Source organism: Nelusetta ayraudi, unplaced genomic scaffold, assembly GCF_046127955.1.
Source record: "Nelusetta ayraudi isolate G7.1 ecotype Tasmania unplaced genomic scaffold, CSIRO-AGI_Nayr_v1 ptg000106l, whole genome shotgun sequence".
Classification (NCBI taxonomy): domain Eukaryota; kingdom Metazoa; phylum Chordata; class Actinopteri; order Tetraodontiformes; family Monacanthidae; genus Nelusetta; species Nelusetta ayraudi.
In genome coordinates, this window is record NW_027466156.1 from 1078907 (window position 1) to 1103239 (window position 24333).

The 24333-nt window shown below is 47.3% G+C and overlaps 2 protein-coding genes across 9 annotated transcripts in view; both read right to left on the minus strand.

Annotated features, from left to right (window-relative positions):
- LOC142903122 (striated muscle preferentially expressed protein kinase-like) overlaps positions 1-12378 on the minus strand; it is a 44935-nt gene extending 32557 nt beyond the window's left edge. For 2 of the 5 annotated variants that reach the window (XM_076048597.1, XM_076048598.1), the window contains exon 1: positions 1973-2380. In XM_076048597.1, coding sequence (XP_075904712.1) covers positions 1973-2005 — 33 coding nt within the window. In that variant the 5' untranslated portion in view covers positions 2006-2380. Of the gene's footprint in view, positions 1-1972; positions 2382-10468; positions 10968-11799 lie in introns of those variants that run through there. The other 3 variants (XM_076048594.1, XM_076048595.1, XM_076048596.1) reach the window with 3 other exon arrangements.
- Positions 12379-14355: 1977 nt separating this feature from the next.
- Positions 14356-23379, minus strand: LOC142903133 (gap junction gamma-1 protein-like). Of its 4 annotated transcripts, none has more exons than XM_076048624.1 (5): positions 23121-23379; positions 19162-19448; positions 18210-18441; positions 16869-17585; positions 14356-16020 (listed from the first exon to the last, which is right to left on the minus strand). In XM_076048624.1, the coding sequence occupies exons 2-5, from the start codon at positions 19399-19401 to the stop codon at positions 16007-16009; spliced, it is 1203 nt and encodes a 400-aa protein (XP_075904739.1). In that variant the 5' UTR covers positions 19402-19448; positions 23121-23379; the 3' UTR covers positions 14356-16006. The 4 variants fall into 4 exon arrangements, with proteins under 4 accessions (XP_075904739.1, XP_075904740.1, XP_075904738.1 ...); XM_076048625.1 differs by having other exon boundaries at positions 19162-19446; positions 23117-23379; XM_076048623.1 differs by having other exon boundaries at positions 22889-23378.
- Between the last annotated feature and the right edge of the window lie 954 nt (positions 23380-24333).

The following is a 24333-nucleotide window of genomic DNA, read 5'->3' on the forward strand; positions in this document are numbered from 1 at the left end:
AACATCTGTGGAAAATATTTTGAAAAAAATCTAAATAATTCTATAGCAGCGTTTCCATCGCCCCTAGGATTGCACAAGACCTAAATGTCACAATAAAAAACTGCTCATGTAAACTTTGAAAAACCTCTCAAATATCGCTGAAAGGTTTAGACGCTCTCATGAGGTGGTTTTTCAGACGCATCGATACAGAGGTATATCGCAAAAATGTCATGGAAAGATTTTTTTCGCATTTCCACGTCACCGGACGTGACGTTTGGGGTCACGTGACCAGTTCACTGACCAGTGAAAATGGCACGTTGTGTTTGGACGGAGGAGGAGACGGAACATTTCTCACAAGTAATCAAAGAGAAAACCATTCTTGACAGCTAACAAATGTAAACAAACAAAAGCAAATGTAATTTTCGTAAATCGCACGGGACGAGATTTTACAGGAATTACGGCTTACGTGCTTCACACCATTGAATGGAAACACCTGCAAATCGCAATTGTACTTTGTCGAAATTTTAGAAATATTTCTCTTGTTTTGCGAAAAACTGTAATGGAAACGCAGCTCATGATGTGTAATGGCCATATCAAGTACTAAGTATCAGTACTGAAATGCAAGTACTCGTACTCTACTTGTTCTGTAAAAGGTGGTATCGGGGCATCTCCAACTAATATTAGTCAATCCAAACAACTACGAACCCTATTGCTTAAGTTTACAACTTCCTGCTGAAGCTGACGCCTCGCAGGACCTGCAGCGTGTTTGGACATAACGTGATCGCTACAGTTCTGGCGCGGTGCCGATGCCGTGGGGTCATTTGGTGGGTCGGCCAGGGAGAAGCTCTGAGATCTCTGACACAGCCTCCTTCCCCTGGGCCTCGGCTGAGTTAGCGTCCTCATGCTGATGAAGCACCGGGGCGAAAAAAAAAGTGCTTCTTTGGACAGTCTGTCAGTCAGCAGAGAGTGAGTCACTGCTCTGCCGCGGGGAAGGAGAAGAAGAGGAAGAAGAGGAAGAAGGAGAAGAAGAAGAAGAAGAAGAAGAAAGCAAAAAGTGTCGAAAAAGTCCAAAGTGAGTCATTTTGCAATTGTTCCCACCTCATCCTCCCCTCGGCAACGGCTGCTCTCTCCCTATTGGCTCGTTGGTTCAGGGTTTTTTTGTTCATGTGTCGAGGCAAATTGACTGTGTGCAGCTGCAGCAGCACTTTGACCGACTTCAGCCTCATGGTGCTCGTGGCCTCTAGACATTCATATCAGCGGCCAACAGCCACAGTTACAATAGCCGCTGCTTCAAATAAAGTGATTTTTTTTCTCCCCCTTTTCCATGGATGTCATCCAAATCCCAGCTGGTATTACTCCCGCAAATCTGCTGCCTGCCCCCTGCTGGGGGGGATCACAAAAATTTTAGAAGACCAGTTGAAATCCTCCTGTTGTTCCAGCCTGAGAGTGAGTGAGTGAGTGAGTGAGTGATGCCCTGATTCTCAGCTCTCCACGGACGAGAACCTACTGACACACTTTCCATCCGCCCCAAATACTCTCTCTCCAAATAAATAAAATTAGGAAATGAAAAAATAAGTAAGAAATGTCACAATGGGCCCCCGTGTGAGGCGTTGAGCGAGAGGCGAGAGCACAGTTTTGATTACATAAAAGCGACGCCTCTCGAGCGCTCGTCACTGATTTCCCTTCTTCCTGGAAACCAGAGTATTCCTGGAGTTGACTTCCTGATTCGTCCTCACTTTGTCCGCAGTAGAACAGACAGTAGAAATAAGTCAAGAATAAACAAAACATAAAAATATAAATCACCTCGACTCTCTCTCTGTCTGTCTGACTTCTGGCACAATCTCAACACACTATAATCAGGTAGAGGGTGTGGTGGCAAAATATCACAATCTCCCACGGAAATATTTCCATTTTACACACACAAACGTACAAGCAACCCCCCCCCCTCCCCCACCCCCCCCCCCCCCCCCAAAACAAGCAAAAGCCGACTCACCTGAAAACGCTTCTTGGACCAGATTTTCTTCATCTTAGTGAAAAGTGCCAAAGCCACTTTTTAACCTGTGGCACCAAAAGCAACTCACAACAAAAGCAACATCCTCACCGTCCGGAGAAGCAACCGGGGTGTGGTAGCGGCCACCACCACGACAACAACAACAATAAAGAGCTAATTTAAAGGAGGGAGGAGCGCTAAGCTATGAGGCTAGCGGAGCAGCAGCAGCAGCAGCGGCAGCAGTCAGGTGTCTTTGTGTCTGAGTGGCTCTCTGATGGCTGATGGGAGCAGCGTCTCTCTCTGACGTAGACCTTCAATTCTCCACTGGGTTTCTTCTTTCTCCCCCTCGCGATCGCTCTCTCGCTATCCTCCTCCTCCTCCTTTTCTGTCCCTGTCGCTTGGATTGCAAGAGAGGGAGAGAGAGAGAGAGGGAGCGCTCTCTCGGAACGGGAGGGAGGGTGGGGGGGGGGGCAGAGGCGCTGCTCTCGACTGCGGTGATAAGAGCAGCGGAGGAAAAACAAGGAGCAGAGAAGAGGCTGAGAGGAGAAGAAGAGGACGAAGAAGAAGAGCAGCGCTGGAATGGCTTTAGACGAGTGAAGGGTGGTGGAGGAGGAAGAGGAGGAGGAGGAAGAGGAAGAGTGAGGGGGGAGGGGGCGCGAGGTGGTGGTGGTGGTGGTGGGGTGACAGATGAAATGCATGAAATGTGTCTTTCTGGAATTCAGTAACGCACCAAAAAAACCAACAAAAAACAGACAAAGAAAAGCTGCACGCGCTTGTGTGTGTGTGTGTGTGTGTGTGTGTGTGTTGTTGCAGTTGTTATTGTGGCAGCCCACGGCGACGACCCGTCAACCCATCAATTATTCACCCGTATTCACGACCAGCAGCAGGTCAAGGAAGCTCGCGGCAGTTTGGAAGTGAGACGGCAAACACGAACAAACACACACACACACACACACACACACACACACACACACACACACACACACACACAGACACACACAAAAAACAACATTGTGTGACACAATGTTGTTTTTTTCTCCCCCCCCCTCCCAAACCCCATCCACCTCCTTCGACCGCCCTCCTCCTCCTCCCTCCAGCTCCCTTGCAGCGTGACGCAGGTTATTTCGCACGCCCATCCGTAAATATTTCCTGCTGGTTCAGCTGCTGAAATCACGAGAAAATACTGAAAAAGCACTTTTTGGTCATAATAAGAAATTCATTAAATCGCGCCGCAATTTTTTTTCGTGCAGAATCAGCAGCATAGAAGTGTAATTAGCAATAACTGCACCGCAATGCATCTGAAAGTGTTGACTGCACTGATGATCTTCTGTGCACTGACACTTACTCACAAGCAAAATCATGTGCTAGTTTTGCTGCTAATTTAGCATCAGAAATCATTTTACTGCGTGGTAGTGTTTTGTTTTTTTTTGTTTTTTTAAAAATTTGGACAGTTTTTTTTACAGGCTTTACAATCTAAAAATAACAACCAGTAAATAACGACAGCTACATCGCTACACAATTGAATCCACATATCATCCAACTGGGAAAGAGCACACAGAAAACATTTGAGAATTTTCGAACCTCACTTAAAAGACACTTTTGCCCTCAGTTCCCTTCCAGTCGGAGCAATGAATCAGATTTTTAACCGCTGACTTCGTCCCTTCACAGGATACCAGTGAGTTCCTCATAAAAAACAAACGCTTCAGTCTGCACTTTTTCAAGATGGATACGCTCCAACTCCCCCACCCTCTCCCATCCCCCGCCAGTTGTTTATGATGTGCGGGGGGGAGGGAGTGGGGGACAGCAGAAAATGTCAAGTCCCGCCATCACCAACTAAACGCTGCAATAATGACATTCATTTGAGACAGAGAGAGAATATAACGGGACGGCTCTCCTCCGGGACGGCCGAGTCACACATGACTAACAGCCTCCTCCTCCTTCTCCTCCTTCTCCTCCTCCTCCTCTCCTCCACTCTCACTCATACACAGAAATGAACTAATTGCCCTTTGAGACACACGGTGCACAACCTCCATCAAATTCATCTCAGAATAAATCCAGCAGACCCTCCCTCTGCAACCTGAGGACCACCACCACCACCCTCCTCTCTCAGCCCTCTTCTGCTCAACAATCTGCTACATTTTTTAATGTATTTTTTTAAAGCAGCTGCATCAGCAGCAGCCATTTAGACGAGCTGCGTTCGTGTTTTACGGTATTGTAAACACGGAATCGATACGTGAGATTTACTCGCACAATGAATTTTTGCATCAAGCGAGAAAACGGCGAGCGGCCACGTTCCACTCCGTTTCCATTTGTTCGGTCATCAACTCTCAGCTGGCAGCTTGAAAAGCCATTAAGACAACAACAGTAACAACGACAACAAGGCTAAATTTACTAGATTTAGATTTGCATTCTTTTTTTTTGTCTGTTCCAAGAAAGAAGAAATCTGGATTTTATTTTTTTTTACACGGCAGTTTGTAGGCTTTAACACACTTCTCTCTCTATTCACTCTCCGCCTCCTCCTCCTCATCCTCCTCTTCCTCCCCCTCCACCTCCCACACCTCCTCCTCATCCTCCTCCTCCATCATCCATCAGCAGTACCAGGGCACTCTGCTCCGGCGATCGATGGCAATGCTTTGTGTGCGATATGGGATACACCCCCAAGTAGCGGTTCAAAGCCCCCCCCCCGATCAATACGCCCATCATAACAAAAAGATTCCACGCTCGTCATCCCGACCCTGCTGCTGCTGCTGCTGCTTGGAAATATCACTCGTGAGAGCTGTGCTTTTTTTTCCTTTTTCTTTTTTTTCTGTTGCACGTTCACTAAAAGCCAGAGTGAGTCAGCGTCAGTCAGCCCATCTACGTCTGGAATATCACAAAACTTCGGCCATTGAGACCAGATAACGAGGTGGTGCTGCTGCGGTGCGTCGTTTGTCTTCTGCTGAATCTGATTCTTCTGATATTGTGTCTGACGGCCCACAGACTCTCACACACACACACACACACACACACACACACACGCGCGCGCCCGGGGCTAGGCCACGACGTTGTAAGCCAATCCGCCGTGTTCACCTCTGACGCGGACGAGCGAACGCAGCCTGTAGATCACAAAAATTGGCAGTTTTTTCGTCCCATCCTGGAAGCTGAGGAGGAGCCAAGCAGGGCAGCTACATTTTAATTAGCTTAAAGCGGCAAACGAGGGCAAAAAAGAGAGAAAAAAGGAAAAAAAAAAACATTGATTTAGTGACAGAGCGTCGTGGTTCACTGGTGGTGGAGCCGCTCGCTGCCTTTGATGGATGCCTTCCGGCCCCAACGGCTTTATCAGCAGCAGCAGCCAAACTCACCCTAATCTCTCTCTCTCTCTCTCTCTCTACGCCGCCGCTGCCGTTCACATTACAATCGTTCCGGCGCATCAGACCAGAGCCTCCGACCAGACAGCTTTGAGGATGTGCGTTGAGGGGAGGTGGGAAGGCGAAGTCAGATCGTCTGACGAAACCCCGATAATATATATATATATATATATATATATATATATATATATATATATATATATATATATATACATATATATATATATATATACATATATATATACATATATATATATATACATATATATATATATATTTATATGGAACGGCATAATCCAAAAATGACAGGGTGGCCCTTACGATGGCTAACACATCAAAATCAAAGTCCACGTTTTTAAATTCCATAGTCCCCCATGATGCAAAATGCACTTTTGAAAAAAAGAAATCAAATTTAGCAACATTCTGCGTCTTCATCCTTTCAATAAACTCCCCAGTCCAGTCCTGACTTTGCACAAAACAGACGAGAAGCACAAGCTTGAATCCTGAAAAAGATTCAGCAATGAAAAAAACCAAACCTACGTGAGATTGTGTGACTAAGTGATCCCAACACACACACACACACACACACACACACACACACAGACTGGAGGTCATTGATACTTGAATCATGACGGTAAAGGTCGACATTTAAATACCAAAGTCTTTTCCAATAGTTTTCATAGTTCTCGGTAAGTCTGGCCAGGTTGTTTCAATATATTCCAGGTCTAATTCATTTCATCGCTACAACGTAGCACAACATGTAGATCAGGCGTGGGCAAACTATGGATCCCATGATATATCATTTTCTCCTCTGAGGTGGGTCACCAAAACACTCCATCCATCTGCTCCTGCTCCGGCCCCCTCTGACACACTTTAGAAGCCAATGTGGCCCACCAGTCCAAAGGTTTGCCCAACCCAGGTGTAGATTGTTTGGAAGTTCCAAAAACTCCATAAAATACATTTGTTAAAAAAAAAGATAATAATAATAATAATAGGAACGCACCAATACTGATACCACAGTAGAACCAATCAAATCAAAGTAATTCTATAATGAGTAATGGCCCGGTAGTACTGAAATACAGGTACTCGTCCTCTACTGGTTCTGTGAAAAAGTGGTACTGGTGCATGTCTAAATAATCATTTTGGTGGCCTGAAACATAGACGAAGAAAAGTGAGTGAGTTTGCGTCTCAGAGGGTTGGGAGATGGCAACATTGCCGGTGTCAACAGTCCCGCCGCAACCCGATCCCAGCAGCTAATCCCGGCCCAATCCCGGCCCGTTCCTGCCAATGACGGAACACAAACACACCGTCTGCCAGGCCAAACAGCCACCACCAGCGCTCAGCTGCCTCCAACCCCTCGTTGTTATGATTGTATTGTATTTTTAATCCGCTTTGCACAGAATATTTAGAGAATGTCAAATCATCAAGCGTCTGTGGCTCAGCTGTGCTCCGTTCAATCCGGCAATTCAAGACCAGAGGCCCCGAGTCGACGAGCCCGGCGGTGACGAGCACCGATTCACCTCACTGGGTCCGTCAAACAACCAGATCGCAAGTTTTGCAAATCAAACGATTGTTATCATCAGAACAGCCTCCACTTGGACTAATTTGTTCATTGCACAAGTCCTGTGAAAGTCCAGTGTGCAACATTCACAAGACTGATTACAACTAGGGCTGTCCCCATCCGATATTGATATCGGATATCAGTCCGATACCAGCCACATCATGCTTGGACTGCAGAAAGTGGAAATGGAGGAGTCAGGGTCATCACGAGTTTAGTTAACTGACAATATTGTTTTGTTGTTTTTTTGTTCCTGCTCTCAGTTGTTTTCAGAATATACGAGCAGTAAATGTGTTAATTTGTTTTGAATTGTTTGCACTATAAGTTATTTGGGTCAGTGTTCACAGCCTCCTGATTTATTTTTGAATTTATTTTTTCTATTCCGCAGTTTTTTTTAACAATTGTTAATAATAAGTGGTATGTATTCTGCCTTTTTTAACACTCCACACTACAGAATAAATATTGAAAGTATGTTTCATTTGTAGCATGCTGATATCGGATTGATATCGGTATAGGCCAATATTCAAGGTTGAAATATCGGTATCATATCGGAAGTGAAAATATAGTATCGGGACAGCCCTAATTACAATGGGCAGTTAAGGGCTAGTTAGCATTAGCATCATCAGCCAAACCAACAGGGCCCCTGCAGACGTTGGACACAAGGTCTAAAAGTCTCATGTTCAATTTTTTTCGGAGCACTTTTGGTGTTTTTTGCATCGGATGTGAGATGAAATCAGAAGAAAGGAAGAAAAGTCATGAAAGACGTTTCAAGGGGCCAAAAAGAGGTGAACAATAAGGCAGGGCACTGTGAGTATTAAGCACTAGATTGAGAGAATTAGTTCCTGCAGAAATGCACGAGACTCCTCACTTGATGATTTCCTAAGCCAAGGTCAACAGAGGACGTCGGAGAGACACACACAGCCGGCTGTGTGTGTGTGTGTGTCTGTGTGTGTCTGTCTGACTGAGGCGGCGGCGGGGAGGATTCCAATTAGCTGTGACTCACAAACACAAATTGAATCCGGCTGAGCAGTGGCGACCCCAAGTGCTGCTAGAAACCCAGCTGATGCTTCTTCTCGTCTCCCACTCACCTCTCTGCCTCCTGCTCCTCGGCCCACTCGGCCCACTCGGCCCACTCGGGCCTCCGACGCTCCTCAGCGCTCTCCTGGCGTCCAGCAGCTCCCTGCACGACATCACTCTACTCCCTCCTCTCACCGACACAGACTCGAGGTCGAGGTCGAGGTCCAGCTCCTAGACCGACCGCCGCGGCCCGTAGAACTTCTCCAGCTCGCTCGCCTCTTCCATCTCCTCCTCACTTCTCAAGCTGCCAACTCTCTGCCGGCCCATCCCGGATGTCCTCGGCACCCCCCCAACACCTCTCCCCGGTCTCCTCCCGTTCCCTGGTGTCGACTGGCGACGACAGAATTCTATTTCAGGTTCCACTGCCGCAGCACAACCTCCCATCTGCCCCGGCGGCGGCCCTCCCCAGCTCCGCCACTGGATTAATCACCCCCCTCCATCAACTCCACGACCTCTGCTGTCCTGCGTAGGTTACCCAGCAGGTTCAGACGCCCCCCGCCCCCTCTCCCTTTCATTTCTTCTCTCCATCCCATTTTCTTGAATCACAGGAGGACAAAGCACTAGAGTTGGAGAGAAACTTGACTCTCAGGTTGCATATTTCTCAGGCCTGCTTGGGGGGGGGGGGGGGGGGGGGGGGGGAGCTGTGTGTAGTACTATGGGATTCCACAAGGGGGCACTGATCTTCCCAGCTCGATCGGATTGGTAGCAAAGAAGCTGAATCCTGCTCGTGGTTTCTGTTTTTTTATTTCTGTTCCTGGCCAACTCTCCTGCAACCTGAGGGACATTGTTGCGTTTCATTCTTCTCACGCTCACCCTGGTGGACCAATCAGAGCCAAGACGGGCAAATTGCTCGGTGAGTAGTGAGGTGTATCTCCTTTTTAATTTTCAAACCTCCCGACCCACCCCTAAGAAAGCCTCTGTCAGCCTCCTGGCTCCTGAGAGAGTGCAGGCGGGCAGCAGGGCCTGTGATGTTCAAGCCGCCTGCGTCACGAGGCTGCAGCTATCTGCTGTTAAAGAGACGGAGCTGAAAATACCAGATGCGCTCCGCCGGGTCACTACTTGCACTCCGTCTCTCAGATCCCTGACGCCGAGGAGCCAGAGGCGTGACGTCAAGCGACACAGTCTGGACCTTTTAGTGACACAGCAGCAGCAGCAGCTACTGCCGCTCTGGCTTCTTCTTCTTCTTTATTGCTCTGATCTCTGGGGGACGATATGTTAAAGCAGCCGGAGCCGACTGTGCGTCGCCTTTTTAAATTAAAAAGTACTGAGAAACGCAGCAACATGCGCTGCATCTCCACGTGCTATAATTATCCGGTGATGTCTTGCTGCTGGTGCAATCGGAGAAGGCGGGGGGAGCAGCATACACACATCAGCGGAGCACGAGTCCCCGCGGCCGGCACGGCACATACCGACCGCGCCATAAATAACCGCCGGCGGGAGGTGTCGGGGTGGGAGGGTGCGAGGGGGGCCGGTCAGAGACACAGGAAAAAAAAGGGAAAATGAGGACGTCAACGTGAGAGGAAAGTGGTTTTGAGAAATAAAGTTCAGGTCCGTTTGGTGGAGTCAGAGGTTATGAAAGGTCAATACTGGATCATCAAGAGAGTTCTTTTTTTTTTAATTCATGTCCTTTGCAGTGGGCGGGGGGTCCCAAGTGAGTCGGGTTTCAAAACAGAATGTGTCATCCAATGAGAACGAGAGTCAAGTCAAGAAATAGGAGAGGAGACGATCGCTGCTGAAAAATACATGAAAAGAGGAGCAGGAGGAGATGGGGAGGACCGCTGGGAAAGAAATACTGGAGGGGGGTTTAGGGGAGGTGTTTATGGAGATCGGGGGGGAAAATATCAAAGCTGTGACGCCAGTTTGAAGAAAGATGATGTAAAGCAGGTCAGGTGACACAGAGCCGCTGAGGGATTGGCCAAGATGGAGCGTGTGGGAGCCGGTGACATGTGAGTGAGTGAGTGAGTGAGTGAGTGAGTGAGTGAGTGAGTAAATGAGTGAGTGAGTGAGTGGACTTTCCTCACAGACAGACAACAAAATCACTTTTGCAGCAGAGATCGCTGCTCAGAAACTGCAGTTTTACGGCCATTGCAATGAGGGAGGAGTGACTCAAGAAACTTTTTCTTCCAAAAAAAGCATCCAATGGGCAACAAAAAAAAAAAAATCAAACAATCAATCAATCAACACACAGAGACAGAGAGACAGAGAGTCTCTCACTCCAACTTCTATTCCCACAACTGGGGTGAGAACGACTTCACTTTACGCAGCACAGTCAATATAGAACAACAGCAGCTCACACACTTTTGTCACTCCGCAAAAAAAATGGAAGCCTCTATTTTCAACCGTCGGCTAATTTTAATGCCCCTCTGCCGACCTTGACGGGGAGCTGCATCCTCGACTTCCCCTACAAGGCAGGGAAACTAAAAAAACAACACGAACCCAACCAAACCAACGCTGCAACTGACTAATCCGACGTCGCTCGTCTGTGTCTGTGTGTGTGTGTGTGTGCGGATCGCCCACCTTCCCCGAGGTCCATCACGGCCAGGACGGCGCTGCAGCGGGCCTCGCCCAGCCAGTTGGCCGCCACGCAGGCGTACAGGCCGGCGTCGCAGGTGCGGCAGTCGCGGATCCACAGGCCGCCCGAGTCCTGGCGGTCCCCCTGGAGGGGGAGGGGCTGCTCGTTGTGGTACCAGGTAAGGGAGGGCCGGGGGCAGCCGGCCACCGTCACCCGCAGCCGGATGTCGCAGCCGGTGCCCACCGCCGCCTTGCGCAGCTTGCGGGTGAAAACGGGCGGCGCCGGCTCTTCTGATTGGCCCTCGGCCACTTTGGGCCTCTTGGGAGGGACGCTGGCCGGACTCTCAGCCATGACGATTGTGGTTTTTTTTTTCCTTCTTCTTCTCGCTTGTCGTTTTTGAATCGGCGGAAGACGCTACTGGTCTCAAGCCTGGTCAGGGACGAGGTCGGAGGTCAGGGAGGCGACGCGGCGGCTGGCCGGCTGCTGGGACCGTTGCTCTGACAACTGTAATGAGAGAGTCGGGTCGACACGGCGCATCACACTGGGTCCTTCTTGTGCGACAAGCGAGTGAAAGTTAAGCCTCATGCAATAGACAGAGTCATCCAAAAGTGATGTATACACACATCAGGATGATAAAAACTTGCATAAATATTTCAATACCAAAGTTATTCAGACATCACGAGTTTAATACAAGTCACCATTGGCTTCTACAATTACAAGAGGTGCTCAAAGTGGCTTCCAGACATTTATGTGTACAGCCAACTACTACTTAGGTAACGTTGGCCACAAGTGTCCAATGGGACTGTTGCATATGCATTTTACATTTTTGTCAAAGGGCCACCAATGACTTCGAGAGAGGCATATATGTGTAATCTATACAATCAAACATTTATGCATGTTTTGTTTTCTTGATGTGTGAATGTATGTAATATTTTAGCTGACTGTGTCTTTATTTCTTGAATAACTTTGTGCTAATATGCTAGCAGACAGGTGTTGTAATTAAAAAGCAATGATCTGTGAGTTTGTGGTGTTAGAAGTAAAATCTAGTTCAGTTTTATGGTGTTCAGCAAAGATTAAAGACAAGAGAGAGACAGTTGTTGGTACAGCCACAAACCTCTTTGAACTTTATACTAAATGCTTGTTCAGACTGTGGCATGCAACACAGTAAAGCCAAGGAGTTAGGATGATGACATGCTTGACGTTTAAAATAATAAAAAAACAAATGGAATTCTGCTAATAAGTCATTCAGACTTTGGCTTACGCCAGCTCACTGGCCCAACTCCATGCCAGTCCACTGATATAATAAGACGACCAAGACATGAGAGTAGAAACTCACCTCATTCTCGCCGCTGAAGCCTACAGGAATCCCTCCGGACATCCCCCCCGGCCTCACCAGCCTCACCCGCCTCACACGCAAGCAAAGTCCAGGCGAAGGTAACGAGATCTGAACCTTTCATCTCAAACCATTTGCCGAGGCCCGCGTCGCCATGAGTCCTTTAGCGAGCGCCGGCCGGAGGTGTAAGTCCATCCCAGATCCCGCAGCATTAGCAGCCGCCGCCACGGCGCTTTCAACAGCTTCGACCTGGTTCAGAGTGACGGGGGTGAGAGAGGGGGTGGTGGTGGGGTGAACGGGGGGAGGAGGAGGTCGTCCGCTCTGAATGTCAAACCACTCCGGCCTCAAGTTGAAGCACAGCTCAACTCACTGGTTTTTGGTGACTTTTTTTTTTAAAAAAAAGAAAGAGACACGTGTTTCACCTTATTGCAGTTCTGAGACTTAAATCAGTTCATGTTAGCTGTCACTTCCTCCCTCTCTCTCTCTCTCCCTCTCTCTGCTCTCGCTGCTTGGACACCCTCAGGTTGGGGGGGTCGGTGGAGTAGGGTGAGGGGGGTTGACAGCTGCACAGCCGCGGATAGGTCGCACTTCTTGGGGCTGCCATGTATGACCTACACACGCACGCACGCACGCACGCACGCACGCACACTTTGAGGCCTTCGATAATCTTATCAACTCAAGTGTGTGTGTGTGTGTGTGTGTGTGCGTGTGTGTGCGTGCGCATGTGTGTGAGAAAGAGACAGGGAGAGATGGTGGCATGTGTGTGACAGTTGGAGCTGCTATAAAAAGAAAGTCCAAGAATAAAAGCAAGAGTCGGTGATGCAAACAACTGTAGGGCAGCACTAGTGATATAAGTGGACACAACAGGACACAACAGTTTTGAGAAAAGTGTTTTGCGCAGAAGACGGAGTATTTTGTTTTGCATAAATCAAAATTAATTTGTTAATGAATATTGGAGACTTGGTCACACATTTCGCTGTCGTCTGTACACTACAGTGATACAGCACAGGAGGCTGCTGCTCAAAATAGCAGCGATGTCTTACCTTTAGGGGTCAGGGGTCAAAAACATCATATCTCGATACATTGCAAATCTCAGCAATTGAAATCGCCATAAATTCCAGATAGTTAGCGTCAGCCACCGTCAAACCTTTGTCGTACACAAGCATCATTTACTTATTTTTTTCCTATTACAACATGTAGTAATTTGAGCACGTTGGGAGTTTTTGTTTTGTTTTGTTTTTTAATTATTATTAAATTGTTTATATAACATTTGAGGCGCCAATTATGCTACATGTCACATTACAGTGTAGTACGCTAATTAAGGCCGGCTTCCTGTTGCTCAATTCACTTTCGAATCGGAATGAAGTACGAAATAGACATTTCTAACCGCGGTAAAATGTCACCGAATTCATTAGCAGACAATTTTAATACGGAAGTGTGGGAGGTTTGACAGGACACTTACGATAAATAACTGTCTTCAACTTGAGCTTTGACAGTCCTTACTTACCATAGCCTCAGCTAGCTTCTAGCTTAGCGCACTGACGATCAGATAAATGAAGGCACATTGCTTGAAATTGTTTATTTTGCGCCCTCTGGTGGTCGAAGGAAAGATTAAAAAAGAAAAAAGAAAAGAAAAAGTTTAACGCACAGTCGTGATCGGTTTTTTATATGTTAAAATTACTTGGTTAGTATCAAAACAAACAAATCGTGATAAACAACAAGGCCAAAGCCCAGTGTCTTTAATTTAAAATGCTATTATTCAAGGCTGTTTAAAAAAAAAAAGAAAAAAGAAAAAAGAAAATCAACAGAGAAAGACTGTTTTGCCAGACAGCTGTCTGATAAAAGAAAAAAGAAAATAAAAAATACACACTATTACAGCAATATATTTCTGTGACCCACTGAGCGATTCAAGGCCAACCTGATAAAAAAGAAGAAAAAAAAAGAAAAAAAAAAGAAAATAACAGGCTGGTTTATCCTCAGCAGAAAGACGTTTATTGTTCAGTCGGAAAACAGGTGTGACTTTGATAAGGACATTGAGAATCTAGGCTTGCAGGGTAGCAGATTTTGGAAATGAGAATCTACTGCCTGAACCTTGAAAAAATAAAAAGTTTCCCCACCTAAAGTTTACACAAACTTTTCCCAAGTACTTTTGACCTACCTTTCCTGGATCTGACGGACCAAACAGCAGGAACGTTTTTGTGCACAGAACCGTCGATGTCCGGAGTATGGCCGCTAGATGGCAGCAAAGACCTACTTTTAATGTGCATGCTCGGAAACCACTTCCGTCATAACTCGAGCAGCTGAATAGTTCGTGTCAATGAAAAAGTGGGGCTGAAGTAAAAAAATCAAAATAAGTCGAATTTTAGTCGAATTTGGCAACTCACTTTCATTCTATTCAACAGTCATTTAGGCAAAATACATTTTTCATGTCCTTTTCAAAATAATTCTGGCCTCAGCAAGTACACAGGCATGCTATTTCTGCATAAATGACTAAACAAAATCCCCCCAAAAAGACAACTTTTCCACAAAAGCACAGACCCCAAAGACACAATGACAACATACCATTCAAATATATTTATTTACTCTGAAGAAAAAAATAATCTCTACAAAAAAACTACAAAAACTTGCAATAGAAAATAGTATAAACCACTGAACTATATTCAAACATGGAATGTCGTACCTTGCAGAAAGTATCAAGGGAAAAACAAAACAAGAACAATTGCAAAGTGAGATGATTACAAAACCAAAAAAATACAGCATCTAACAGCTCTTTGGCAAAGGTGTAATTCCATTCTTCCAGCCAAAGGTCGTAAAAAAACAAAACAAAAAAAACTGACAAGCTATGAGAGAAAAGTATGGAGACTGCGTGAAGGCAGATATGGACATGTTATGTGTTTAATAAGACAGAGAAAGAAATGAAAAATAATAAACCAAAAAGAACCAAGTTTCACATCAGGAGAGCCGGTGGTGGTGGTGGTGGTGGTGGTTTTTCTTCTTCTATTAGCATGGTCCAGGATTAGCGTCAACGGTTCAGAACAATAGCGGCGGTGCATGTCAAGGATGGAAAAATATGTCTCACCAAAAAAGTATGTAAATGAGCAGAGACGAGGGCGGAATGTGGTTGTTGACAGTAGCCCTCCGACACAGATGTTTCCAGCTCCGTGAATCATTCCCGTGAGGAGAGCAAGAGATTCACCCACATCCAGAGAACAATAATAAGAGTTATTAGAATTATTAAAACAGGTGGAGGAAGGGGGGGGCTTCTTGAAATGATGACAATCCCAAACAAACAAACAAATTTGGCTTCATCAAGCTTTGGTCGGGGAGGAAAAACAAAGGTGCCGTAAACTACAGAGTCATTTGGAATGATAGCGCGTGTGTGTGCGAGAGAGAGAGAGAGAGAGAGAGAGAGAGAGAGAGAGAGAGAGAGAGAAAGAGGGAGAGAAACAAAAAAATAAAATCAAATAAAACAAATGATTGTTGGAAATTTTATCCCGTTAAAGAATTCAAGCATTTCCCAGGAAAACATTTTTGGGGGCCGACGGTAGCAAAAGAAAATCAGTCAAAATGTAAATTGAAAAAAAAAAACCAAAAACAAAAAACGCTTGTTTGAAAATGGGACCAAAACAAAAAACACACAAAAAAGGAAAATAAAAAACAGAATATAAAAAGCCAGAAGAATGAGTGAATAGAGATAATGACGACAAACGGGAGATGCAGTTTGGCCGCAGGAGCTGAGTGCTTTTCACTCGTCTGCAAGAGAAGATGCTTCTGGAAATGGGTGAAAACAAAAAAACAGTAGAACAGTACATCTGAGTGGGTGAGCGAGAGTTGACTTTTTTTGTCTGCTGGTTGAGATTTTTTTCATCCCCGGGGGTGGATTTGGCAACAAAGGAAAAGGTCTTTAAAAAAAAAATGGGACAAAAGTGGATTTTTTGGCTTTCAAGTCCACAGACACAGAGATGACGATGGTTCTGGTCAGCGCTGCTTCTGACCTCTAATACTGAAAGGCATTTTCTTTACCTCCCCCCCCCCCCTTTCCCACAACTGCACATGCACGCACGCTCTCTGTCTCTCACACACACACACACACACACATACTCTCACTTTCTCTTTATGGTCTCCCTCAGTGGTCCGACTGCACTACCGCACTGTGCTTCCCTCCGAGGCCAGAAGGGGGTGCAGGCAGCGCCCCCTCCTTTTCCCCATCTCAGGCATGTAATCCTGGGGGGAAGGAAAAGAGGAAAACAGCAATATTAGACGCGCGCACGCGCGCACACACACACACACACACACACACACACACACACACACACACAAAAACTGAATGAAAAATCAAGAGGTCACCCACGGGTGAGAGGAGTCAGAGACCGAGGAAGTCGTTAGGAAGTGATTGTAATCTGAAACAATTTGAGCAAACAGCACCCCCCCTTTTTTTGGAGATGCCATTAAATATAAGAGCTGTTAAGTCCAATGAGGCCTGAGAAAGTAAATATTTTGGGTTTTTTTCTCTCCCGGTTGACAATTTCTTTTTTTTTTTTTTAATTCAAAATTTAAAAAAAAAAACTTTATTTATCCCCTAGGGACAATTCAAGAGCAACAGAGCAGTGTATTAAAAACGAAAAAAACCAAAGCACAATAAACACACATAATAAAAATATATTATCAAATACTAATAATCTATAGAAATTGCCTGTATAAATTAAAATAAAGTGCAAGGCATTGTGCTGCAGTGTTCGTTATTCGTTTGTACTATCTAAAAATAAAATAACTAGCATTGCAAAAACTGTCTTGCTGTTGACCCCCTTTTTTCTTTTTTTTTTTAATTCTACACAGCACAAAAAAAAAAAATTAGTTTAGTTTTAAGCTGTTCTCTTGGTGTTTGTACATTTCAAAATGAAATACCAAGCATCGCAAGAAGTATCATCTTGTTGCCCCCCTTTTTCATTTCAAAAACCTTTTATTAACACGAGTTGAGAAATGATCACACACACACACACACACACACACACACACACACACACACACACACACACACACACACACACACGAGAACTATGATGACCTCTGACCTTTCTCGCCGGCCTCGCCCTGCTTCTCCTGGGCGAAGTTGAGGCGGTTCTGCTCGGCGGCCGTCTGCGCGGCGGCGTTGACCTCAGGGCTGCTGCTGCGTGAGGGGCTGCTGCCCTCCTCGGCCTGGTAGGCCAGGTCCAGGTGCTGCTGCGCCAGCTTGAGGTGGCGCCGCAGCCGCTCCAGCTCACGGCTCGACGGACCTTCGTCGCCGAACGACTCGCGACCCGAGTCGCCCGTCGGCGAGTCCCTCAGCTGTCCCTTCAGCTTCTCCTTCTTCATGGTGGCGTGGTAGCCTGGCGGCGCCGTGGCGCGGGACGACGAAGATGAGGAGGAGGCGAGCGGGTGGGCGGGGGGCCGCTGGTGTTGCGAGCGGGTGCTGCTGTGGGCCGCCCGGCGGCGGAAGGCGTCGCGGACGCCGCCCACGCCCAGGTGGACCATCTCGAAGACGGTGAGCAGCAGGCAGAGGAAGGAGACCACGTACATGACCAGCAGGAAAATGGTCTTCTCGGTGGGCCGCGACACGAAGCAGTCGACCGTGTGCGGGCACGGCGAGCGCGTGCACACGTAGGAAGGGATGACCTCCAGGCCGTAGAGGACGTACTGGCCGAAGAGGAAGGCCACCTCGAAGGCCGAGCGCCACAGCAGCTGGCACACGTAGACCTTCATCAGGCCGTCGCGCTGGATGCGCCGTCGCCCGTCGTGCTTCTTCTCGGCCGCTTGAAAGAAAAGGTGGGCGGGATTAAGCGTCAGAGAGTCGATGTGAAGGTTTAGTGTCCGAGAGCCGGCGCTTAAGTTAAGGGGGATCGATGTAAAGTTTAGCGTTAGAGAGCCAACGTTAAAGTTTAATGTCCAAGAAGGAGTTTAGAATCAGAGAGAACCCCTAGAATTGCGCAAAAGCTAAATATCGCAATAAAAAACTGTTACACCTAAACTTCGAAGAACCTCTCAAATATTGCTAAAAGGTTTTTATACTCTCATGAGGTGCTTTTTCAGACGTGTCCATGTAGAGAAAGGTATATCGCAAAAGTGCAATGGACACTTTTTTCGCATTTACATGTCACCAGACGTGACGTACGGAGTCACGTGACCAGTTCACTTCAAGTGAAAATGGTGCGTCATGTTTGTACGGAGGAAACTGAATATTTTTTTTACAAGTTATCAAAGAAAAAAATATAACAACCATTCGTGACAGCAAATGGTTGTTATAACAAACGTAAACAAAGAAAAGCAAACATAATTCTCGTAAATCTCGCGGGATAAAATTTTACTACTGTCGCTAAAGTTTACCGACAGAGAGCCGATGCTAAAGTGGCTAAAGCACTTGGAGCTTCCCGTCTTACTTTTCTCTGCCTTGCTGGGCTTCTCCTGTTCAATCTCCTCGGCAATCATGGGGTCCTCCTCGCCGTTATCCTCTGCCTCCTCGTAGTCGCGCACGGCGCCACGCGTCACAATGGGCATCTTCTTCTTGCCGGCGGTGGCGCGCAGCGGCCGGTAGTCCTGGTCATCCATGCGGGCGATCTTGTGCATGGCGAAGCCCAGGTACATGATGGTGGGCGTGGAGATCATGATGACCTGGGACGGAGAGGAGATGCAACCTATGCATTTTGGTAGGCTGACCCCTGGTGGAAGGGAGATCAAACTACCCATTCCCCCCCCCCCCTTATTTTTTGTTGCTTCTTTTTCAGTCTGTACTTGGAGCCAGCAATGCATTTTGGTAGGGTGCCCCATGGCGGTTGGGAGGCCGAACCCTGACCACCCACCTGGCCGACATTCCCTTTTTAAATTATTTTTCAGTCTGTACTTTGATTCTTACTCAGTTTTTACTTGGAGCCATATGTGTTTTAATGCACACACCAGCTATGCAGTAGTGTAGTGCAACCCCTTGTAGAAGGGATGATGAATTCCCCCGCAAGCAATTTTTAAAACTTTTTTTTCACTCCTTCTAGCCAGGGTCATTTTTAGGCAGATGCATTTAGGTAGGGTGCCCCCTGGTGGAAGGGAGGCCATACCCAAATCCTTCAGTTGGTCAGTCAGTCAAATGGTGATGACACATGGGGGCGGGGCTAAGCTAGCAGGTGCGTGAGTGAGGTAAGAGGCTAGTGAGTACATTTGTTGACCCATTTTGTGCACCTGCAATATAAATATGCTGCAATGGCATCAAGAATGTGACTGTGAGCACATCTTATTTTTGACGTTCATGGACATACGATAAATGTAATATCTAATCTGTCCAGCAGAGGACAGCAGGATCGGGCTAGAAACGCTTGGAGCTTCCTGTAGCGCCGTTCTCACCTGGAAGATCCAGAACCTCACGTGCGAGAGCGGTGCAAAGGCGTCGTAGCACACGTTCTCGCACCCAGGCTGCTGTGTGTTGCACACAAACTTGCTCTGCTCATCATAGTAGATGGTCTCGCCACCGACGGCCGTCAGCACGATACGGAAGATGATGAGCACCGTCAGCCAGATCTTCCCCACAAAGGTGGAGTGGTTGGAGATCTCATCCAGCAGCCGCGTCAGGAAGCTCCAACTCATGGCGGCAGCGACGAGGAGCTAGCTGAGGGGGAGGGGGGGGCGGAGCTCTGGAGGGGTGGGGGTGGGGGGTGGGGGGAGGGATTGAGGAGAAGCAGAGAGAGAAGAAGAAAAAACATTTAGCGGCTTGTTTATCCCTTCTGCTAATTCAGACGCTGACCACTGGCATGCGGGCGCACGGCGAGCTGCTCGTTGTTTTGGCTTCTTGAGGTCGCACCTCTTGCACAGAGAGCTGGCGAGAGAGAGAGAACGAGAAAGCAAGCGAGAGAAGGAAGAAAGGGCGAAATAAAACAACTTGTGCTTGTTCTCCCTCCGAAACAGCACTAAAACAGATTCAATTATCGCTGCAAAACCCTGAGCCTAATTGTTTGCAAGCGTTTTTAACTTTCATCCAAGAAAGCAAAAAAAAAAAAAAAAGAAAAAAAAGAAGGCCCCCGAGTTAGGAGTTTATTTGGTTCCTCGTAATGGAAACAACCCGGGATTATCAAATAACGGGGCCACGGACGCGAGTTAACGAGCTCCGAGTGTAAGAAAAAACAAAACCAACAAAAGGGAAAACTCGCTCTCATTGTACAAAGTGCAAACACGCATCAATTTACCAGGTTTATGTAAGTGAACAACGATTAAAGAACGCAGTGGCGGCGGCGGCAGAGAGAGAAAAAGAGAAAAAAAAGCCAGGGCGCGAGGTATTTAGCGTCGAACCTCAACCGCAGCACTGACACATAAACACAGCCACATGTTATGGGTTGTAATCAGACACAGATCTCGCAAGCAGGCAGGTATCCATGCGTGGAAATCACCTCCGCGCTTGCGGACGCCCCTCGCGCTGGTAGCACTTTTGGCAGACAGGGAAAAAAAGGAAAGATAGAAAGGGAAAAAAAGGAACAGGGAAAAAAAAGACGGCATTCCCGACATGAGCTCAACATCAAAAGCGTGCTAGCAGCGTGTCGCAGCTGCAAGCCAGGAGGATCTGCGAGGCGGAGGTGAGGAAAGTGTTTCCTGCCACAAGGTTTGATCTCATGTTTTGGGTAGATTCAATCAAATATGTAGGAAGGAAGTTCCTCTTCTTAGCAACTTTTTGAGGCCGGCTAACGAAAAAAAAAAAAGGATTTTGAAACTCCCAAACCTCCTGGACCGACCGACCAACCAACCAACCTTCCTTCTCCACACGTCCGCTCCCAGAGAGAAAAAAGGGTGTAGCAAAGAAAATACCCCAATTTTTTTGAATTTGTTTACTTTAGTTTTTCTCTTTTTATGACTCACTACCCAGTGACAGCGTTGCAACCATGACATACATCTGCGGGCATGTCTCTTCAGATTAGCCAGCTTTACTCTCCAGGTTACTCATCCATTCCTTCGCACAAGCCACATCCAAAAGAAAAAAAAGAAACTGCTACCTGGAAGAAGAAGGACTTGCCCAAGCCTGACCAAAAGATCGGAAAGAAAAAAAGAAAAGTTTTGCCAAACCCACCACAGGCCTTTTGTCTTAAAAGACTCGTCAGCAGCAACACCACCGACGCAGTGTGAAGGCGAAATTAGAGGCTGCTCGGCCGGAAAAAACTGTCCGGAGATATTTTCTTTGCGGATGTCCCGAAACATGCGAGTAGCGACCGTGGGGGGAGGAAAAAAAACAGCTGTAAAGCAACACTCACTCATTCCCCAAAACATGCAATTACAACTCCTCCACCTGGGTGTCGCAGCCTTCACACGAGCCGCAGCACGTCATTTAAAAAGTCACGCTTGAAAGAGTTTCTCATGGTTGCTCAGAGTGCTTTTTAAAAGGACAATTTCACAAAAAACAAAACAAAACAAAAACACTTTTTAGCCTAAACGAGAAAATGTCTGAATCCCACAGCCTTCTTTTTTACTTCTTCTTACCTCCCACGCAACACACACACACACACAACGCGCACACCTGGAAACTTCACACACACACACGACTTGACCTGGGTGGAGCTGCTGCTGTCAAGCAGCTGTGATACATTCACCACCATCACCACAGAGTTTCAAACAGAATCACCGTCTACAGCTGTACGTTCACATTTTCCCATTATTTTTTTGTTCCACCACATGGTTCTACGGCTCTACAAGCTGCCCCGCAGGTCGGGCTCAAACGTCCCAACTGCTTGCTGGGATTCCTCCTGGGACTCGACCTCCTCGGCAGGTGTTACTTCTCCTGCCGCGGAACGCCGTTAAAAGGGGGATGCAGGGTTAAAGGGAGGAGGTCAAAGACAAAAAAATAAAAACCTCCTCAGTGGTTTTTCCTCCCACGGCACAGACAAAATATAGCCTTTTACTGCACTCCCTTGTTAACACTACCCCTCTTCTCTTCTCTCTTGACGTAAGGAGCCCCGCGGTAAACGTTTTCTCAAAGCTCGCTCCGCCCGCCTCCCCCGCACCTCACCTCCATCACCCCCCCACACCTCCCTCGCCCCGGCTGACCAAACGACGGCCTTTTAAACAGTAGCTTATTTGCTTGTGTGGGCTCAACCACAGCTTGGCTGATTTAATGGCTTTGCAGCTCAAGAAGTCGTGGGCTTTGGAGGTGGAGGGAGGTGTAGGTGGGAGAGTGGTGGTGGTGGCGGCGGAGGGTCTTTTTTTTTTAAAAGGAGGAAGGAGAAGGTGGGGGCAACGGATCTGGACAAAGCCAAAAAAAAGGGGGGGGGGGTGCAGGGGCAAACACACACATTCCTGGGCTAACCAAAAGCAGAAAGCTGGATAATTTGGGTTCAGGGGTCGGACACATGCAGTGGGGGGGAGAAGTAGTGAGAGTGTGAGTGAGCGAGTCTACCTACTGATGTCAATCACAGCAGTTCTGAGAAGGAGAGATGATTTGCGTGCAAGAGAAAGAAGAAGAAGAAGAAGAAGAAGAAGAAGAAGACATGAGGAGGCAGGAGTGCGGTTGAGGTTTAAAACACCCTCAGTAGAGGCGTTCAGGGTCTGGGGGTGTGTGGAGGGTTGGGGGGGGGGGGGCTCTGCTGAGTCAGGAGCCACTGTTTTGGAAATTGTGGCATTCCGAGCAGGAAAGAAACATAGTGCGGCCAACTGTAGATGGGGGAAAAAATAGATAAAAAAAAAACAAAACCAAAAAAAACAACTAAAACTGGTGACAGAAAAAGTCTCATTTCAAAGAGTCATGCACATTTTGGCATTTTTAGCGGCAGGGATAGAAAGGGGGGGATAAATAAAGCTAAAACTGTTCTTCGCAAAAGAGAAAACAGAAAGAAAATCCCACGGAGAAAACACAAAGTCTGGGAAATGAGTCTGATGTGGCAGCGGCTGCTCGTCTACTGGGGTTCTGAGGGGGGGGGGGGGGGGGGGGCTTTTTCTTTTCTTTTTTTAATCGTAAAAAAGTTCGAAGTTGACCGCAGTAGCGGGATCAAATGTCTCGCGACTCTTTTAAAACTTTTAAAGGGGCTTCATTTTTTATTTTTTTATTTTTTTAAAGGGACGAAAACAACAAGTCGAAGTCGGAGGTTTGGAGACTCACCGCTCTCCGGCGCGCACGGATTCCAGACGCGGTTACGTGGAAGTAAAGTTCAGCGTCGAACAGCGACTGACTGGCTGGCTGGCTGACTGGCTGGCTGGCTGACTGGTTAACTGAGTGGCTGCTTGACTCGCTGTCTGGCTGCCTCCCCGACCAGGAAAAGTTCGTCAAAGTGGCCGCAAGTTTGAGTTCGCGTGTCTCCTGATTACGTCCCGTCGCTCCAGCGGGCACCCACCTTGTTGTGCGGCTTCTCTCTCTCTCGCTCTCTCGCTCTCCCTCTCTCCCTCCCTCCTCCACGCGCCTAATTGCTCGACCAGGTTTTCTTAATTAGCGCGCGTGCGCTCTCATTCGCATGTTCGCCTCGCGCGTCCGAGAGCCGGTACCGTCGAAGTTGTCGTCGCCGTCCGCTGCGGAACTTGCGCAGACCCCATGTAGCGCTCGAGGAGGTCCGACCGACGACGGCGGATCGGAGGGGGCGGGGCCGGGATGAAGTGGTGGGTGGGGGGGGGGGGGGGGGGGGGGGGGGCAATAGAAGAACACTAGAAGAAAAAAGTTTGGGATTGTGCGACGTTCGCGATCCTTGCGGTTCTCATCTGTCTGCGTCGCAGTTCCCCCTCCTCCTCTTCTTCTCCAGAGAGGAGAAGAGGAGGAGTAGAGGAGGAGGAGGGGATGAAGAAGAAGAAGAGGGTGAGGAGAAGAAGAAGAGGAGGAGGAGGAGGAGGAGGAGGAGGAGGAGGCGCCTGAAACCCGAGATGCACCACGCTGGCTACTGTTCAGCCTTCACGACAAAGGGCCTTGGAGTTCCATTATGTTTTTTTTTCTTTCTTTTCTCGCCCCCCCCAATAAGTTGGTTATGCCATTGAAGAGTCTGGCTGGGCGAGAAGAACCCCGTGTTCAAGGCCCACCGTGGAACATTTAAAGGGCCCATATATAATGTGAATATCTCGTTTGTTCCTTCTTAGTCTATAAATGAGTTTATTCTATGTATTTTTAATTAATATAATCTTCATTCTTTTTTACTTGTGTTGTTGCTGTAATTATGCATGCTATTCTATTATTTTCTATTTATCAAGCAAAGAGACTAAAAATACATAACACAATAATACAATACAAATACAATAACAGCGCTGCCGTTTAATCTGCTCATGATTATTTGTATTCAAATAATACTGCCAACAGTACACGGAAGTACCTGCTTTGATGGGGTTTTTTTTCATTTGTATATCCACTCATCAATTTTCAATACCTGCTCCAGCCTGCACTCAGCGTCACGGGGGTCTGCTGGAGCCTATCCCAGCTGTCTCTAGGGTGAAGACTAATTTATGTATATAAATTGATGATGCTGTTGAAGAGTGAGTGAGAACCCCATGTTTTCCCAATGGGAACTTCAGGGGAACTTAAATGCCTGGCATTTAAATGGTGGTGAAATGGTATGCAGGAAAATAAAC

What these genes read in the sequence shown, in the direction of transcription:
- LOC142903133 (XM_076048624.1), bottom strand. Translation starts at nt 19,401, where the DNA reads ATGAGTTGGAGCTTCCTGACGCGGCTGCTGGATGAGATCTCCAACCAC. An exon ending in TGAGGTTCTGGATCTTCCAG is followed by an intron (nt 18,442 to 19,161) that starts GTGAGAACGGCG and finishes TCTCCGTCCCAG; the next exon opens with GTCATCATGATCTCCACGCC. An exon ending in GCCCAGCAAGGCAGAGAAAA is followed by an intron (nt 17,586 to 18,209) that starts GTAAGACGGGAA and finishes TTTTCTTTCAAG; the next exon opens with CGGCCGAGAAGAAGCACGAC.